Source organism: Macadamia integrifolia, chromosome 11 (genome assembly GCF_013358625.1).
Source record: "Macadamia integrifolia cultivar HAES 741 chromosome 11, SCU_Mint_v3, whole genome shotgun sequence".
NCBI lineage: Eukaryota > Viridiplantae > Streptophyta > Magnoliopsida > Proteales > Proteaceae > Macadamia > Macadamia integrifolia.
The window spans coordinates 6,283,933-6,303,267 of record NC_056567.1 but is presented as its reverse complement, the minus strand read 5'-3'; the positions used below and the strand labels follow the sequence as shown (position 1 = coordinate 6,303,267).

Below are 19,335 nucleotides of genomic sequence, written 5' to 3'. Positions count from 1 at the left end.
ATTCCCTACTTAGGGCCATCTTTGTACCAATCAAATCCATTCTTACCGTGTTAGAGAGTTCAAAAAAAAAAACCATCCAAATGAGATTCCCTATTTTCAGAAGGACAAAAAAAAAAAAAAAAAAAAAAAAAAATTCAGACAAGATATATAAGATGAACTACTTTTCCATTTGACAAGTGTAAATGAGATGCCCTATTTCTTCCAAAGGAATAGTAGAAAATAAAACAAAGCATAAGCATGAATTTCTAGGAACACAAGGCTTTGATTTTAAGCAGGGAAAATAGAGCATACCAATACTGTGATCCCAAATAGGCTGGCTTTCGGTGAAGAGATGGTTCAGTTAAGACTTTGGCTCAAGTTGCAGGGTTGCAGGGACTTCTCGGTGAGCAGCGTCTTCTCACCAGAGAGGGGAGTGATAATTACTCAAAAAAAAAAAAAAAAAATGCTCAACTCAAGTGAGTATGGCTGCAACTCACCAAAATAGAAACCTTTGTCTTCTCGTTGAGCGGCGATGGTGAGCGACGACGGTGAGCGGCGTTAGGGAACATGCACGGTGAGCGGCGTTAGGGAACATGCGACACAACTTTTCTCGTTGAAGGAGTCGTTGAAGAAGAGAAGTCCTCTTCTTTTAATCGATTCACTAGAGGGTAGTTTGGGAATTTTAAAAATTTTACTAGTCACTTAACAACAAAATCTAACAGGTACTATCAAGTGGTAGAATCTTTTGATTTTCGGGGAGGAGAGTGAATTAATGAAAAAGTCATGAGAGAACTTGATATTTCTCCAAAGTTCGGGGGAGGAGAGTTATAATTCCTCTATAAAATAAGGGGATGGGGGAATCCTGCTTGTGTGACATAATAGCCAGGCGCATCAATGGGAGAGGACACACGAAAGCAGTAGCACACAGTGAGGGTAAAGAGGTCTTTCTGCGTCCACCTATGTCTTGATTTTTCCTGCGTCAGCTGTTATGGCTCCTTTCGTCGAGAAAAATAAAGAAGGGAAGTACCTTTTTCCACGCGACTCGGTGCGTGAGCTGTGAGCCGCCTTTCGCTTTGTCATTCACATTGCTGGGCTATTTAAAACGAAGCTCAAGGGAGGTTCAAGTCCAACTCACGGCATTTGTTCTCGTTCGGTATCTTTCACTCCGCGATAATGGCTGAGGTATTTCTCCGTGCTTCTCCCCCCTCTTTCTCCCTTCTGTTCTTCTTAGGATTTGGAGTTTTTTTTTTTTTTCTCTTCTTCTTATATTTCTCTGCTCTAAATGAGGAAAATTGATCATTTTTATTTATTTTGCAAATAGTTTCTGATGGATCCCCTTCTACTTTTCTTGGTGATGTGTTCCTATAATCACTATTGCTGTCTTTTAATTAGGGTTTGTTTTGACGCATTTCATTTGTTCACTATCTACCCATAATTTTAATTCCTGCTCTGCATCCGACATCCGTTCTGAAAAATCGAATTTTCTGGTTTTGTTTCATGCTTTGAGGCCCTAAAATAAAATATTTTTCAATGCGTTTCCTTTGGTTTTGTTTTGTGCTTTGAAGCTCATAGGTCAACCTGTGAGGTTGATGACTTTATCTTCTGTGTTACCACACCAACCAATTTCAATCAATTTTTAAATTTCATAATGAAACTTGTAGAGTGTGCTGCAATATGATAAGTTGAATTTCTGTGATTAAGATTCTGGAAATTATTGGGAAGAAGATATGTGAATTATAAATTCCTTGGGACTGAACAATTATATTGCCTCAGATTTTTTTTTTTATTTTTTTTTGTTTGGCGGGGGTGGGCTGAGGAAATTATGGGAAAGCTTACACTTTATAATGGGATCCTAAGTCACTCAAAGGTAGAGAATAGGATTCCAAATAGAAACCAAAATCACAAGTCTATGTTGAACCATAATTTCACAGGTCTACCTAATGATGACATAATTCAGTTCAAGTGTCCCAGTTAAGGTGGTGAACAAACCTCAAAACTTCATCAAGATCCAATGGTTGGATTTGGAATCTAATCAAGATCCAATGGCTGGATTTGGAATTGAAGATTCAGATATGAAAATAGACAAAAAAGAAGCGAAATTAGCCAAGGGTGTAACTAGAGCTAGAGTTAGAGTTCTAGAGTTAGAGTAGCTGCCCCAAAACCGGATATAGCAATAGATCTCAGAAATCAGAAACTTAACAAATAGAAACTGATGTTTGAATTAGAAGCCGATGCTTAACAGAAAATAGAAACTATACTGAGAATAGAAAATAGATCAGTATTAGCAACTGGAGTCAAAACACTGCGTTAGCACCAGCCAAGGTTTAAGATCTCGCTCTCGCCCCCCATCTCGCTAATCCAAAAAAGAGAGATCTCGCCAGATCTCATCGAGATCATGTATTTTTTCCTGGTCGACTTAGTGGTTGGTCTCGGTGGCTATATGGTCATTGTAGCCCCCTGAAAGTTGCTATTACCCTATTTTAGGCCTTCTAAACACAATGGAAAGATCAGTTTTTTAAAATCAAACCTAAAATTGTACTTTGACTTTATATCCTATGTAAGTAGTCTCCGACTCTTTGGAACTTAGGCTAGTATGCTCTATTTCACAATCCACATTCCATAATCAATACATGACACAACATAATTATAAGAATTTAAAAGACATCATATATAAGAAAAGTAACTCCAAATGAGGATGAGGAGGTAATATTTTCTGCCTTAAGCTTCAATGAGTGTAGGACTAGAGATCGTCAAGCAAAAGCACTAAAATCCTTGCTCTTTGGTGTTTTTTCTTCAAAAAAGTAGAGAGAGAGGCGAGATTTGGCGAGAACTTGGTCGAGTTCTTGTACAATTTGTATCTCGCCATTCATATCGTCTCACATTCTTGAAAAAACGAAATATTAACGAGATCTCGCCGAGATCTTGAACCATGGCACCAGCCCAGGGAGTTTAGGACAGACATTGATAAACTCTTGAAATTGATAGTTGAGTTGAGCACAGAGCTGACTGATCCTGGGACTTCAGTTCAGAAAAAAAAAAGATTACACATAGAAGTCAGATTCAATGGTAATATGTGATTTGTAATTGATTGGAAACAGAAACAATATCTCAGTACCTCAACCAAGGAAGGAGAAAAAAAGAAGACAAGGATAAAAGATAGAAGAATAGAAGAAAAGATATGTTAGGCCTCTCACCTAACTGTGGAGAAGGAATCCCACCAAGGTTTCAATACTGCATCCCACAGTAGAGAAGTTTCGAATCTCACAAAACCATGCTCAATCTCTCACAGAACTCGCAAGCTCAAGGCTAAATTATTTCTAAATTCTATGGTAGTGGGTATGATTCCGTACTCTCTATTTATAATTTCAATGAAATAAAGAAAAATAAGAAGCCTCTATGTATGGTAGGGAGAATCCCTTACAACTTACATCTTCTTCAAAATAGAAGCTATTCTAGAACATTACAAAATAGAAACTAGGGGCTGGAATGTAGGACATATATCTAGCCTTCTAGAAACACTCTTATCAAATTATAAACTAACACTAATTCGGTATAGGACTCAAATCCGTATATTTGGGCTTATAGATTCACCCATTACAACAGTAAACCCAAAAATGTTAAGCCCATAGTCCAATAATGTAGTACTGTAATTGAAAAATCAAAACAATACCAAAATAGGACCTTTTCTCAGAGAATAAAAAACCAAATTAGGAGAATGGTAACAACAAATCAATTGGTCGAATGACCACTAAACTCAAATCGAGTTCAACAAATATAGTGACGAACACTTTCTGAAAATCTTAGATTTTCCAAGGGCTACATCAGAAGATATGAGTTAATCTTAGTTGTGCTAGGACAGGGGAAAATTAGTAAATTGGCCAATCAAATATAGTTCAGAACAAAGAAATAAACTAATAGATTGATTCTAAACCCAGACTATGATTCTCTGAAGTAACAGGTTAGTTAAATCAGAAATCGAATTAACAATATAATGAACACAACAGTAGCTAAGAGAGGGAACTCAGGGAAGGGAAGAATAGGGAGATTGCAAATATCTCCAGATCAGCAGGTCTGATCTGAGAGAAAAATTTGATTGAATCTCTCTATGATGGTGATTAACAACTGGTCAAAAGATGAATTAATTCTAATGGTTGGATTGCCCTAATAAAAATTCATGCAAAAAACCTTGCATATGAATTCGGGTTAGACGAAATTTAATTTCAAAACTAGAACAACTCGTATGAGAAGAGGAATTGCATAAAATAACTAGAACTTGAACTTACTTGTTAATGGAAGGAAAGAAGGATAGAATAATATTATAGAGATAAAAATACTTGGGCTTCACACCGCAAGGTGGTTTAGATGGATTAAATTCCAACCAGTCTTGATTGAACACAAGGAACCTTGATCAAATACAAGGGATTCTTCACCAATGGAGAAGGAGCAGCAATAGCTTTTTCATTAATCAAAATTCGTTTACAATGCTAGCCTCCCTAACAAACTTATGTAGAAGACTCAAAATAGACTTGTACACTAAAAATAAAAAATAAATGCCTAACCTCATCCTTAGCTATTGAGGTAACCTAAATTGACTAGGAAACTGATTAAGTCCTAACATGGCTATGACTTAAGTTTGATGTTGACTCATGACCAAAGATTAAAGTATAGGTATCGGTCGCCGTATCGGTCGACCAAAATTAAGATATGTATCGGAGGGTATCGTATCGTATAGGAGATACACTAAAGATACGCACATAAATGGATATGAAACACCTTTTTAAACACTTTTGCACAAAAAAATTGTTAAAAAAATCTATTGATAACATGTATTATGTATAAACATTAAATTAAGGGTATCGTACTAAGAATTCAAGGTTTGTAGTTGTCCCATAAATGTAAAATCCTTATTCCCAACCTTGATTTTTACTTTAGTTAGAGAGAAATATGGCTGGCAGCAACTTTGGAACAAAAATTGTTAAGTTTGTCTCGAATTCTTGACCCGTTTTGAAGATTGACCTGATCCGACATATTTTGGTGGCGACCCGAATGGGAATTTTTCTGAGATCTGTGATGGAAGCAGAGAGCCCATCACTGATCTTGTATGGGGGTGCGGGGGCGTAGCCCCCGCGGTATGGTTCGACCGGATCGACCGTGACCCGATGGGTCGAACCGCTATTTGGAGTATATATATAATGTACTGTTGCTTGTTGAGAGTCATTGTATTCTAGGGTTTTCACGAAGCTAGGGTTTCAGGGCGAGTTCTTCCTCGCCGCTGCTAGATTGTAATCCTTCTTCTACATAGTGAATCATCTTCTTCTTCGCCCGAGGACGTAGCACACCACCCTGGTGTGTGAACCTCGTTAAATCTCTGTGTCGTACGGATCTATTGTCTCTCTTTATTCGTGTTTCTTGGTGTTTGATCTAACAAAAACCCCTAAAAAAATCGTGTTTTCTGAAAAAATACCAATCTTGGCCATTATATGATCGCAGCGCATTATATCAGTACATATTGATGCTCACTGATGCGTACTAATCGATACATACCGATACTCACCGATACGTACTGATACACATCGATACATACAAATACTCACCGATATGTACCGATACATACCAAAATTTATATTTCACTTCGATTTTATATTTTTCATAGAGTATCAGTACGTATCGATAGTGTATTGGTGCATATCGGTATGTATCGTAGGATATATATCGATACGAAAGGATTTTAAAAATTCCATGTATCGTATCAGTGTATCGTATCGGCCGGCTAACTTTAAGATACGTATCGGAGGGTATCGTATCGGTTTCAGAGATACTTTAAACCATGACATAGTCAAACTTTAAGTCCTAACATGCCTATGACAACTTAGATTGAACCAACATTGAACCATGGTTAATTAAACTGAACCAACACTAATTAACATGAAATAAAACTAACAAATAAAGAAAATCCCGTATGTAGTCTTACTACCCATATTTTAGTCCTATGAAAGTGGTCTATTACAAAAAAAACCTAATGGACCAAAGGTCTAATATGTATAGAACCCGACATAGACTTATTCCTAGCAGATGAATTTGCATCAAATTTCCCCAGCTTGAAAAAAATCGAGCTTGAATTTTGTATTGACAAGGGGGAAACAACATGTGAGTTGCAACTTTGACCATTCCCAAACAGAATTGCGGTCACTTGTAGATTTTAGGGATGTAGTCTTCAAGACGTGGGACTTTCTCTTCAAAGGACCATGGTGGCATAACAAACTTTGTATGCTTAACCTCTAAATCAATATCAACTTTGAATGTTGTATTCATAGAGTTGCTAACTCAAATGTTAATTATTTCTTGTGGAGTTTTCCTGAATTCCATTTCAGCTTTCAGTGTTTAGCCTTGTCTACTTTGATATATTCAACGTAGACTTCTTCAGTAGAATCTTCTACCTCAGATCCAACCACCAAGATATGAATGCCATAAGACCCTTCTTCGTTCACAACGGTGTCTTCATCTTCAATAATTTCCCAGTCCTCAAGTGGATATGGATATATATCAGGACCATTATTCTCAGATTCTACTTTAGCAACCGTATTCACATGTTGATGTTGTGGACAAGCTTTTACAAAGTGTCCAAGCTCTTGACAATGATAATACCAAACCTTAGAGCTGCTGGGCATAGGTGCCTTCCCTTTGTTGTCATGATGTGTAGGAATTGTGGCACGTCTAGGGGGTGTTGTGGTGGTTTTAGGTTTTGGAAAATTTTTCTCCCCAGCTTGATATCCAAACCTTCTTTGTGTGGGTGCTAACAACTCTTTGCACAAATTTCTTTCTGGAATTAATCCTGAACATTCACAGCATATGTAACAGAATTTCTCTGTTGATATCAGCTCTTAGCCCCAGTTTGAACCGAGATTACACCTGTATGACGTTCTCCTCAATGCCAGTACGAGAAAGAGAGAGTCAAACAGAAGAGGAGTGAACTTGTCCTACAACTGAGCTATCATAGTTGGTGGCAATTTATCACCCAGTTCTTGCTTCGTCTCTGCGCATGCAACGGGTGCTCTATTATGCTCTTCAAACCACTCGCTAAACCAGCTAGCTTAGTTCGAACCAATTTCATCTTCCTCGTCTTAGATAACTCAAACCAATCTAAATAATCAGGCAGATTTGGTAGCCAATCATAAAACGCCTGGGGGTCATACTTACTAGTGTATTTGAGTTCAAGCTTGACCTTCTGTGAATCATCAATATGTCGGTTGAGTGTAGGCTGATCAACATTAAAATAGCACCGTACATGCTCTTTGAAAGTTGGTTGCACTGTAAGACCTCTCTGTGGACCTCTCTACCTATGAACCTCCAATTATGAACATGAACTATAAAATGTGCTTGATTCCCTATCTCATCCTCCGGTGGAATGTGAGTATCATGTGTGGGTGTAGTAATTCGATTGTCCATTGCTGACAACCTCTCATTGATGCTCCTTTGGCTGCCATTCACCCTCTCAGATAACTATTGGAACATCTCCAATACCTTAGCCATTGGATCAGGTGGATCTGGAAGCCTTGATGAACTATTCTCTGCTATGTTCTAATACCACTTAATGTGGTGTTGTAATTGAATAATCACAACAGTACCAAAATATGTCCTTTCTCAGAGAATAAAAATCCGGATTAGGAGAATGGTTAATAATAGCAAATCAGATGGTGAGATGACCACCAAGAAAATTTGATCAAATCTCTCTATGATGGTGATAATCAACTAGTTAAAAGATGAATGAATTCTAATGGTTGGATTCACCTAATTAAAATTCATGCCAAAAAAGCCTTGCCTATGAATTCGTGTTAGAACAGAATTTAATTTCAAAACTAGAACAGTTTGTATGAGAAGATGAATTGCAGAAACTAACTAGACCTTAAACGTACTTGTTAATGGAGGGGAAGAACGATAGAAGAATAGCATAGAGAAAACACCCAGACTCCACACCGCAAGGTGGTTTGATGGATTAAACACCAGCCGGCCTTGATTGAACATAAGGAACCTTGATCGAATACAAGGGATTATTCACCAATGAAGAAGGAGATCAGCAAAAACCTTTTTATTAATCAAAGTTCGTGTACAATGCTAGCCTCCTTTACAAACTTATATAGAAGACTCAAATATAGACTCCTACACTAAAAGGAAAGGCCTTACCTAATCCTTAACTAATAAGATAACCTAAACTGACTAGGAAACTGAAATACTAAAGGAAACTGACTCAGTGACATAGTCAAACTTTAAGTCCTAACATGCCTATGACTAAAGTTTGGTGTGGACTCATGACAATGAAATAAATAATTAGGGACAACTTAAATTGAACCAACATTGGACCATGGTTCAATTCGACTGAACCAAAACAAATTAACATGAAATAAAACTAATTAATAAAGGAAATCTCGTATGCATTCTTACTACCCATATTTGTGGCCCATGAAAGTGGCCTTTACGTTAAAAACTTAATGGACCAAAGGCCTAATGTATATAGAACCCAACCCTAGATTTTTTTTCTAATAAAACAAGTCCATTTTGGTGATGAATCTGCATCATACAATAATCAATTGGATATTCAAAATTAAGCATATTAGTCCGATCTTGGTCCAGTTTGATTGTCTGGTTCGTTGCTGGCTGTCTTGTTCTTCTGAACTACATCAATTCTCCCTATCTTGAAAAGAAAACTCTTCCACAAGTTTTGTAATGATGCCAAATAAGATCTGCTTGATCATCCCTCAATTGTAGGCAGAATTCAGCTACACTCGATAGCATCCCATCAACTTAGTGGCTCTGCTGTCCCTCCATAGCTTGTTTACTAAAATATTGGGATCCTAAGTCACTCAAAGGCAGAGATTAGGATTTCAAAAAGACAGCAGAATGGCAGTAGGTCTACCTAATTAGGACAGAAATTAGGTCTAGTGTCCCAGATAAGGTGGTGAATAAACCCTCAAAACATGGTCAAGATCCAATGGCTGGATTTAAAGTTAAGACACTAATATGAAAATAGAAAATTTCCAATAAGCCGATTAAGAAAGCCTTTGAAATTAGCAATAGATCTCAGAAATCAGAAGCTAAGCAAATGGAAACTTACAAAGAATAGAAACTGGCGCTGGAAGTAAAACTAAAGCTTGACAGAAAATAGAAACTAAACTGACAATAGAAACACAGTACATAAATAGAAAGTAGATCAGTATTAGCAACTGGTTAAAGACATAACTACTGGAGTCAAAACATTTTGTTAGCACCGGCAAAGGGAGTTTAGAACAGAACATCAATGACCTCCTGAAATCGATGTTCAATAGTAATGTGTGATTTGTAACTGAATGGAAACAGAAACAATATCAGCACCTCAACCAACAAAGAAGGAGAAAAGAAAAATACAATGATAGAAATAGAAGAACATAAGAAAGGATATGGTAGGCCTCTCACCTAACTGTGGGCAGGATTTCCACCAATTACAGCCTTGGCATCCCACCAAGGTTTCCTTACTGCATCTCCTCAGAACAGTTTTGAGTCCCATAAAACCATACTCTGTCCTTCACAGAACTCACAAACTCAAGGCTAAGTTATATTTCTCAAATCAATGGTGTTCGGTATGATCCCCTACTCTTTTTTTTTTGGTGAATGAAAATATATTAAAGAAAAGAAAAAAGGAAATACAAGGCCAAGCCATAGGCTATCCAAAGGCCAAAGCCCAAACAAATGAAGAACCTAGGGGAGGGGACAAAACAACTGATATGGATCTGGGTTCTAAAAGTCGGAATCGGATTGCTTATGGGCCCACAATTAACAACTAAAACAGTTTTCAAAGAAGTAGGGACATTATTGTAACTTCAGGCACAACTCTAGCACTTAGAAGAGATGGAAATAGATACTAGGGTCAAACTGAAATAAAAAAATTAGAAGAGGGGGGTATTCTGGAATTACTAACAGAATAGGGGAATATTAGAACATAATTTCGAGGACAGGGGGTTTTCTTGTAATTATAAATAACTGTCCTTACTTGTAAATTTAGAGAATCAGCCTTCTTCAACCTACAACAACACCCACGATAGAATTCAGAACCAGCAAGAGCTGCCTCTACTCCAAGTGAAGGATCTCACAGGTCAGACCTAGGCTTGGGCTGAAATTGCAGGTATAGGATCGCATAACCCAGATTTATCAAACCCACCAACATAAATCCTACTGATCAAGTATTAGGTTCAGATTCAACTCCTGGAATCACAAGGGCTGTAGGTACAGGTCTGGGTAGGGTTGCAGATGTATCTCTCACAGCAGGGATCACTTTCAGACCTGAGATTCAAGGGTTAGGGTCGCCTTGGGGAGGGCTTCCTTCGACCAACAGCTTGACCCAAACAACTCACGCACAGCTGAGTTCGAAGTGCCTCAGTAGGGCTGCAACTGTCGGCCAGAACAGGATAAAAAAAACCAGAATACAGAGAGGAAAGGAAGAAGAATATTAGAGAAGGAAAAGGAAACCAGAATACTAAAAAGGAAGAAGAGAATGAAAAGAGAAGGAAGAGTAAAAACTAGAAAATTTTTGAGGAAGAAGAAGGGGGAATCGGCAGCCATGGTTTCAAATCCAACAACTCCTAATCAAATTTCTATTCTTCAAAATCTGTTTGTTACTAAAGTATTACATGGCTTTTAAAAGAAAACTCAAAACTTCAAAATGGAAACTAATTTAAAATGGAAACTAATCTAAAATTAGAAGCTAAATAATACCAAAAGAAATTGTTTCTAAAACCAAAGGGAAATCAAATCAAAACTAAACTTTCCCTAGATCCATCGCCCAACTGCATCAGCTCTCCCAATCTTGAATGAACTCGACTTCGTCGAGTTAGGTCGTGTTCCCAAGATACCCTTGTAAGTTGCTCATTGATGAGGTGACACGTATCTCAAAGCAGAATATGAGAACATAACACCAAGAAGAGGGAGAGTAGGCTGATGTGTCACTGGAGCAGGAGTCAGTCGACAAGGCATGTCGGATAATGCGTGTGGCCTCATTAAGTATATACGACCTCCTTGCTTCACCTTGATGGTGTTCCGTGCTCCATCATAAAGAATGGCTGCATGTCGCTGCCAAGGTCGCCCTAGGAGAATGTTGTGGTGCACCAATGGGGTGACAAAACATGTGACATGGTACTGTAACAGCCTAAACTGTAAGTGTACTCGAACAACTGCAGTGGCCTCTTCTCGAGCTGTGAGTTCAACACCTCGCACGTGAATCTTCTTGAAAAGCTGCTTTTGTGGAAGGTTGTGTGTTTGAACAAATTCAGTAGATATGAAGTTCGTTTCTGCCCCGGTATCAACAACTGTATGAACATTAGTAGGTTCAGAACCGTGCAGAAGAGTACCCTTCTGCTTGAAAATGAGCCTTGTCAACTAGTCTGTTTGAAAAGGATGAAAGACTAGCTGAATGAGTTTCTACATCCTCATCACCATAGTCGAACATATCATCTTCCTCGAGGGGATAAGGATATAAAGCAGATTCATTCTTACTTTTCTCAGTTGGTTGCTTCTCTGCTGCATTCACAGAACGAGTCCTGTTGGGACACTTGGAGTAGTGACCCTTCTCGCCACAACTATGGCATCTGATGTTCTTCACCCAATCACTATCCTTGACGAACTCTGACCTTTTTTCTTTAACTCTGCGAGCTTTAGGCTTCTTTTCCTTCGTACGTGGTGGAAGTCTATAAACTGAAGAAGTCTTGAGCATTCCCTTCTAATAAATGGACTTCTCTTCAGTTGTCTTGGCATGAGCCACTGCCACATCAACAGACCTGAAATCAGTGTTAGCCAACTCAAGTCAAATCTCAGTACTTAGTCCACTGATATATCGCATCACCCGTTGCTGGTGTGTTTTCTGAAGTCGACACCTTGAAAACAGTTGTGGAATTCGAGGGTGTAAGAATCCACATCTTTGTTCCCTTGTTGCAAGTTAAGTAATTTATGGAACATTACCTTTTCATAATTAAGAGGAATAAATTTTTCAGTCAGGATCTGCTTCATGACCTCCCAATTGGTAATGGATCCAAGTCTTCTGACAAATCTTTCATGTAGTACATCATCCCACCATGAACATGCATACCCAACATACTTGGTGAGGATGAGTTCACATTTCTTCACGTCTGGAAGAGACTTATATGCAAAAATCCTCTCCACTTTAGTAAGCCAGTCTAAGAATTCTTCAGGTCCCTTTTCACCACTGAACTCTGGAACCTCAACTTTGATGCCATAATCTTTGTCAGAAAATTGCCGGGTAACATCCTGGGGGACAACTGGATCAAGTTGCTGCCTCTGAGGTGTATCTTAAATTCGTAAAGTGTTGAGCTAAGGATGTAATGTAGAGGATCCTTCTTCAGCTCACTTGTTGGACCTCTTCATAAAGGCAGTCATCTCTTCCATAAACTTGTCAAACTTGGCTTCAGTCCTCTCAAGCCTAGCATCAGTATTCTGTTGGTTCTCAGCTAACTCACGATAAAATTTGTGTAACTCAACATTGGTGATGTGATCTGTCATGGTTAGAAATTGCAAGAAAACCTGGCTCTGATACACTTGATGCGGATCCGGGTTCCAAAAGTCGGAATCGGATCACTTATGGGCCCACAATTAACAACTAAAACAGTTTTCAAAGAAGTAGGGGGATTATTGTAACTTCAGGCACAACTCTAGCAATTAAAAGAGATGGAAATAGATACTAGGGTCAAACTGAAATAAAAAATTAGAAGAGGGGGGTATTCTGGAATTACTGATAGAATAGGGGAATATTAGTACATAATTTCGAGGACAGGGGGGTTTTCTTGTAATTATAAATAACTGTCCTTACTTGTAAATTTAGAGAATCAGCCTTCAACTTACAACACCCACGATAGAATTCAGAACCGGCGAGAGCTGCCTCTACTCCAAGTGAAGGATCTCACAAGTTAGGCCTAGGCTTGGGCTGAAATTGCAGGTATAGGATCGCATAACCCAGATTTATCAAACCCACCAACATAAACCCAACCGATCAAGTATTAGGTTCAGATTCAACTCCTGGAATCACAAGGGTGGCAGGTACAGGTCTGGGTAGGGTTGCAGATGTATCTCTCACAGCTGGGATCACTTTCAGACCTGAGATTCAAGGGTTAGGGTCACCTTGGGGAGGGCTTCCTTTGACCAATAGCTTGACCCAAACAACTCACTCACAGCTGAGTTCGAAGTGCCTCAATAGGGCTGCAACTGTCACCCAGAACAGGGTAAGAAAAACCAGAATACAGAGAGGAAAGGAAGAAGAATATCAGAGAAGGAAAAGGAAACCAGAATAATAAAAAGGAAGAAGAGAATGAAAAGAGAAGGAAGAGAAGAAACTAGAAAATTTTTGAGGAAGAAGAAGTGGGAATCAGCAGCCATGGTTTCAAATCCAACAACTCTTAATCAAATTTCTATTCTTCAAAATCTGTTCGTTACTAGAGTATTACATGGCTTATAAAAGAAAACTCAAACATCAAAATGGTAGCTAATTTAAAATGAAAATTAATCTAAAATTAGAAACTAAATAATACCAAAAGAAATTGTTTCTAAAACCAAAGGGAAATCAAATCAAAACTAAACTTTCCCTAGATCCATCGCCCAACTGCATCAACAACCATCAAGGTGTTGGATCAAGCGCTTGCCAGTCATCCAAAAGCCTGGACTTGTGAAGAAGGTGCAACTTTATTTCCTTAATGTCCAGCCAGCGCGACAGCAGTTCGAGCCGGGATCTGGGCAGAGACTTTGGGCCACCGGTGCGATGCCCAATACTAGAGCCCCCATGCGCACCTATCCCAACACAAGGGGGATACAAGAAAAACTAGGGGTGGGGGCAAATTACATACCAATAAAAGAATGGTACACTAAAAGAAGGGGGAGGAGAGAAACAAAAGAAATGAGGCTTCATCAAAGTTAGGGGGAAGGGGAGACAAGTGGAAGATCCCAAGCTAAAGCAAGGTGCCTATTTCTAAAAGAATCTGGGCACTTGACATACCTATAAAGGATTTTATTCCTCACTTCGAAGGTGATGGCATTCCATATTTGATCAATAGAACGTGAAGAGAAAATCCATCTCTTTTTATTTCTTTCTCACCAAATATGGTGAATTGCTACACAAAAAGCCAACTTACCTACAATATCATAAGAAGTTTTGCCATTGAATTCTTTTAAGATCCACTCCCATTCCCTGTCAAAAGAAAGGATAACTCGAGGGAGGGGCCAACATTTCTTGAGGATACCATTCCAAACCGACTTCGAAAAGGGACAGGAGAAAAAAAGATGATCCACACTTTCTATAAAGTTCCAACAAAGGCAGCAATTGGGAATGGGTATATTTCTTTGAAGAAGAAACACCCGAGTGGGGAGGGATTTAGTCACAGCTCTCTAAGCAGTAAAAGAATGCCTAGGGATGGAAGAACTAAACCAAATAGTTCTAAACCATGGAACAAAAGGAGCTCTAATGCGCACCAGATTCCAAGCAATAGAACTGGTGGATTTATTAGTAGAGTTATCCCATTGAACAGAATCCCCACTATCCCTAGGCTTAAAGAGAATATTGGGGAGTTTCTTCCAAACCTCTATGAGAGAGAGAATTACTAGGGCCAGGAAGCCAATTCCCATTTCTCAAGATGGAAGAAACCTTAGCAAACCTATCCGAACCAGCATCATATATGATTCTGTCACCATATTTTAAAATAAGGACACCATCAGGATGTCAATTGTCAAGCCAAAGATATGTGTTTGAGCCATCATCAATAGAAGATTGAATTTTCTCAGACACAAAATGCTTATATTTAAGAATTATATCCAAAGGATAAGGGGTAGTCCAAATCGAGTCAGACTGAGGTATCTAGCATACACCCAGTCAACCGAAATGCTCTTCTTACGAGAGGCAATATTCCAGATAAGCTTAACAATCCCTGAAATATTACACTCTTCAACTCTACGAAGATTAAGACCCCCTTCCCTTTTTGGAAGACATACCTTACCCCAACTTATGGGATGGAGAAAAATTGCACTATCCTGACCTTTTCAAAGGAAGGAAGCCATAAGAGATTCAATCTTTGAAGAGATAGAAGCTAGAAGCCCAAAAACCCCAGACCAGAAAATATGAGTTTTGCATAACTGATACTCTACTCTTTATTTATAAGTTAATTGAAATTAAAAAAAATAGGAAACCCCTATGTATGGTAGGGACAATCCCTTACAACTTCAGTCTTCTTCAAAATAGAATCTCTATTTTAGAACATTACAAAGTAGATACTAGAGGCTGTAATGTAGGACATCTGTCCAGCCTTTGAGAAGCACTACTAAAGTACTAAAAGATGCAATAAAAACATTACAAGAACAACATGCATTGGACAGGAGAATATTCATAGCACTTCATGTAGTAGCCTGTTCACCTCTTCTTTGATCCATGGAAAGAAACTGAATGATATGAATTTTAATGTTCCACTAGTTCGATTGATTTGGGGGCTTAGAATATCCCCCCCTCCTCCCCATGAACACATGCTCATTTGTGGATTTATTGACCATAATTGCATTCCTTCAACATTGATTTATATAGTTTCGAATTTTGATTATCGTAACTATGATGAGATTAGGCAGCCTGATAAATAATGGAGTATTTTATTTAGAAGAAAAAGAAAATTCATCACCTTTTGTTTGAGAAAAGTGCCAACAACTTGAGCCTTGAGAATAAGTAATTGTTATGACAGCATGGAGATCCGTGAAAATTACAAGTATTTAATGGATTCCTGAAATAGCGTCTAAAATCAGGGACACAGCTTTGCCTTTCTTTCTTGTCTCTGGAAAACTTCAAATAAGTGTACTATCAAATGGTTGTACCTCCATTTCCTTCATATTGTTTTCGATTATATATTATAAGGCATTGTGTTGGGGTACTATAGATTTCTAACTCCAAAGGAAGTTTGGGTAATACTCTTGATTACTCTCATATTTCTAACCTGAAATTCCTTTTGATTCCAAGTGCAGACAGTTGTCCTCAAAGTTGGTATGACTTGTGAAGGTTGCGTTGGGGCTGTAAAGAGGGTGCTTGGGAAAATGCAAGGTTTGCATAGCCTTCACTTCTAGCTACCTGTGGTTTAGCCTTTGATGTTTTTTTACTAGACATTACTTGATGCAGTTGGGCGTGGGAAACTTTGGAAGTAATTTAGTAGTTTGATTTGCTTTCCTTAATTGTTAGTGTAGGGTGTGGTCAAGTTAGTAGGAAGATTGGATTTTTATTTCAGTTGCTATTTAGGTTAGTTTCCATTTTTAATTAGCTTCCAATGTTATGCTTCATGTAATGGAGAAGAATTTAGATTTTGAAGAATTAAAACTTGATTGAGATTTTTGGGTGTGAAACCATGGCTGCCGTGGGTGGTTCTCTTCTTTCCCCTTTCTAATAGTCTATCTGTACCTGAACTTCTCTTCTTCTCCTTCCTTACTTCTCCTGCTGTATTTTTCTCCTTCTCTGGAACTGCTCTGTTCTGGACTTAAAATCCCACTCGAAGGCTATGTGTTAACTCTGAAGCTTTGGGCGAAGGGTGTACCCACCGGGTGATCAGAACTCCTAGGGTTTTAGTTGCTGAAATCCCTCTCACTGATAATACCAACCTTCCCTACACGGATGGACCTGCAACTGTCGCTGAACCCACATTTCAGAAGCTTGCAATCCAAACACTGCCTGATCTCTTGAACTTTAATGGTTTGGATCAACTCAGCAGGCCTAGGCGACTCTTCATCTTGGAATTCCTGGGTCGATTGAGTCTGATTGCAAGAGCTGCCATCAAGTTCTCTTTCCTGGTTCTCGCTGGTTATGAGGAAGTAGACGATAGCCTTTTTTCCCTTTTCTCTTCCACGATTCTTCTAGTCTTTTATTTTACTCTTTAATTTTCCATTATACCCGTCTCTTGTTTTACAGTAGAACCCTTGCGTTTAAACTTTATTTCAGTTTATCCCCATCACCAAATAATTTCCAGAACTGAACTTTTCCTTTAGGGCTAATTCCAGATCTGTCCCCATTGAGCTATTTCACTCAAAAGGGGTTCTAAATTGTACCAGAAATTACAATATTGCCATTGGTTTGCTTAAGTTGAATTATTTGTTCTTTTGTGGGTCCATAAGCGATTCGATTTCAGTTTTTGGAACCCGGATCCGCATCATTACCTGAATGACATCAAATTTCCTTTTACAATCAGAAACAAACTTTCACCTCAATAGCCACAATATATGTTGGTTCTAAATACAATCACAAAAAACATTTGACAAAACTCCATACACTTTTGAGTTCTGCACATGGCTATCTTTAATCATTTCTTGCACCCTCTCAGACTGAATGTAAGAACTCTTCCACAAATGGTTGAACTAATGGGTTGGCAATTGAGGTTCTCGTATGTGAGATGGCTTTGTACACAGATATATGTGCGAGTAATGCCTCTGTGTATTTGAGTACATGCATGGACTAAATGTGAATGCTGTTGCATGCGTCAGCTATCATCTTTGGATAAAAAAATTAGCTATGCACTTGTTTGGTGATAGATGACCATGTCCGATATGTTGACTGAGTGGCTGAATACGGTACCCTTTCAATTCATGACTGTAGTACATACATGTTAAAATGGTGTGTGAACAAATGCCATTTCAACTTTTGCTTATTGTCAGCTTTCATTTTTCTTATTTGTATGACGTCCTTATAATTAATCCGCACCAGGCGTAGGACGCGAGCAAAAATTTTGGTTGTGGCACCTAGTTCTGGTTTTGATTTGGTTTCTTTATGACTATGATCAGGTGTGGAGTCCTTCGACGTTGATTTGAAGGAGCAGAAGGTGACTGTGAAAGGCAATGTACAGCCTGAAGCAGTTCTGCAGACTGTGTCCAAGACAGGAAAGAAGACTTCCTTCTGGGAAGCCGAAGCACAAGGTGAAGATAAACCAAAACCTGCTTCTGCTTAAGCTGTTGCTGTTCCTTGATGTGTAAAAGTGGCTACGCACTATGGTTCTAGTAGAAGAAAAGCAGTGGCTATAGGTTGATTTGGTGGACTTAGTTTGTGTACTTTGAACTGTTTTAATGGCCAGTATTTGAAAGTACTTGATTGTTAGCCTCTGTTGATGACATTCTCTGCATTGATTGAATGGGTTGCCATAAAACATTAAAGATATGAATTGGGAAAACCGTATATCGTATGATCTTCCTGATGAGATAATGTGCGTGTACGTGTATGTGTACCGTGTTGGCCCCATTTAGTCATAGATCAGGGGTATTCCACCTGTGGGTGGCTATTTTCCCGGGCCACCATAATCTGAAATCTGAAGATTGAATTTTTTGTTAACTGCCCTATGATTGTGGGAGTCGCCCATGACTTAAAGTTGATCATCCCCTGAAGAGGCAGTTGGCCTAATGAAAGGTGGAAATTGTTCTCATGCTAACATATTTGGTCATTCCATCAACAAATGTTTTCCATTTTCTAGGATCTGCATGTTTTTAACTTGCATCATTTATCATTAAGGGACATTTCTTCTGTGGTTTGTATTATCGGTATACAAGTACACCATGAACCTCCCTAGATCTCACTGGTGGGAGCTTTGTGCACTGGTTATGTTTTTTTATTACTAGTATATAAGATGGAATATTGATTTCATGTGATGAATAATCCATTTCTGTTTATATAAAAGTTGAATTTTAGTTTGAAACCTAACATTTACGCCAATCTTCATAGCATGCACCCCTATAATTTTTTATTTTTTTATTTTTGAAAATAAAGAAAAATTAACAAACCAATAAAAAGAATATATAAAGTCATAAGCACCCCCATACACGGATCCTCTCCACGTCCCTAAGCTACCTTGCTCCGATAGATTTCGAGCAAACCTAACAATTTTTTTTTGGTAGAAGAAGAAAAATGCATTTAAAGAAAAGAAATAATAACATTGTTATCCGGATTATAAATGGATAGATAAGATTTCCTAATCATGGCATTGTATGCTATATTGGCTTAAAAAACCACCACTTCATTCCTAGACCTGAGCCAAAAAGAGAGATTAGGGAGTTTATAATAGACATATGGAGGGACAGGGCTATGCTCCAAGGCCATGAGGTGATTATTAGCTAAGAAAAAAACAAAGGTCTGTAGGTCTTGATTAAATTAGTACAATATAATTGAATCTCTAACACAACTTTATAACATTCCCAAGGACAACCAGCATCCTTAGCCTTCAAAATAAGCTTGATCAACATCGAGTATAGAATTCATCATTTGATCAACATCGAGTACAGAATTCATCATGAGTGTTTTCCTTTGAAAAGGTTTGAGACAATAACAAATTT

At 38.3% G+C, this 19,335-nt stretch overlaps 1 protein-coding gene across 2 annotated transcripts; it reads left to right on the top strand.

Annotated features, from left to right (window-relative positions):
- Positions 1-992: 992 nt before the first annotated feature.
- On the top strand, positions 993-18,187 carry LOC122094293 (copper transport protein ATX1-like). Of its 2 annotated transcripts, XM_042665053.1 has the most exons (4): positions 993-1,161; positions 16,003-16,078; positions 17,800-17,989; positions 18,026-18,187. In XM_042665053.1, the coding sequence occupies exons 1-3, from the start codon at positions 1,153-1,155 to the stop codon at positions 17,961-17,963; spliced, it is 249 nt and encodes an 82-aa protein (XP_042520987.1). In that variant the 5' UTR covers positions 993-1,152; the 3' UTR covers positions 17,964-17,989; positions 18,026-18,187. The 2 variants fall into 2 exon arrangements, with proteins under 2 accessions (XP_042520987.1, XP_042520986.1); XM_042665052.1 differs by having other exon boundaries at positions 998-1,161; positions 17,800-18,187.
- Positions 18,188-19,335: the final 1,148 nt, after the last annotated feature.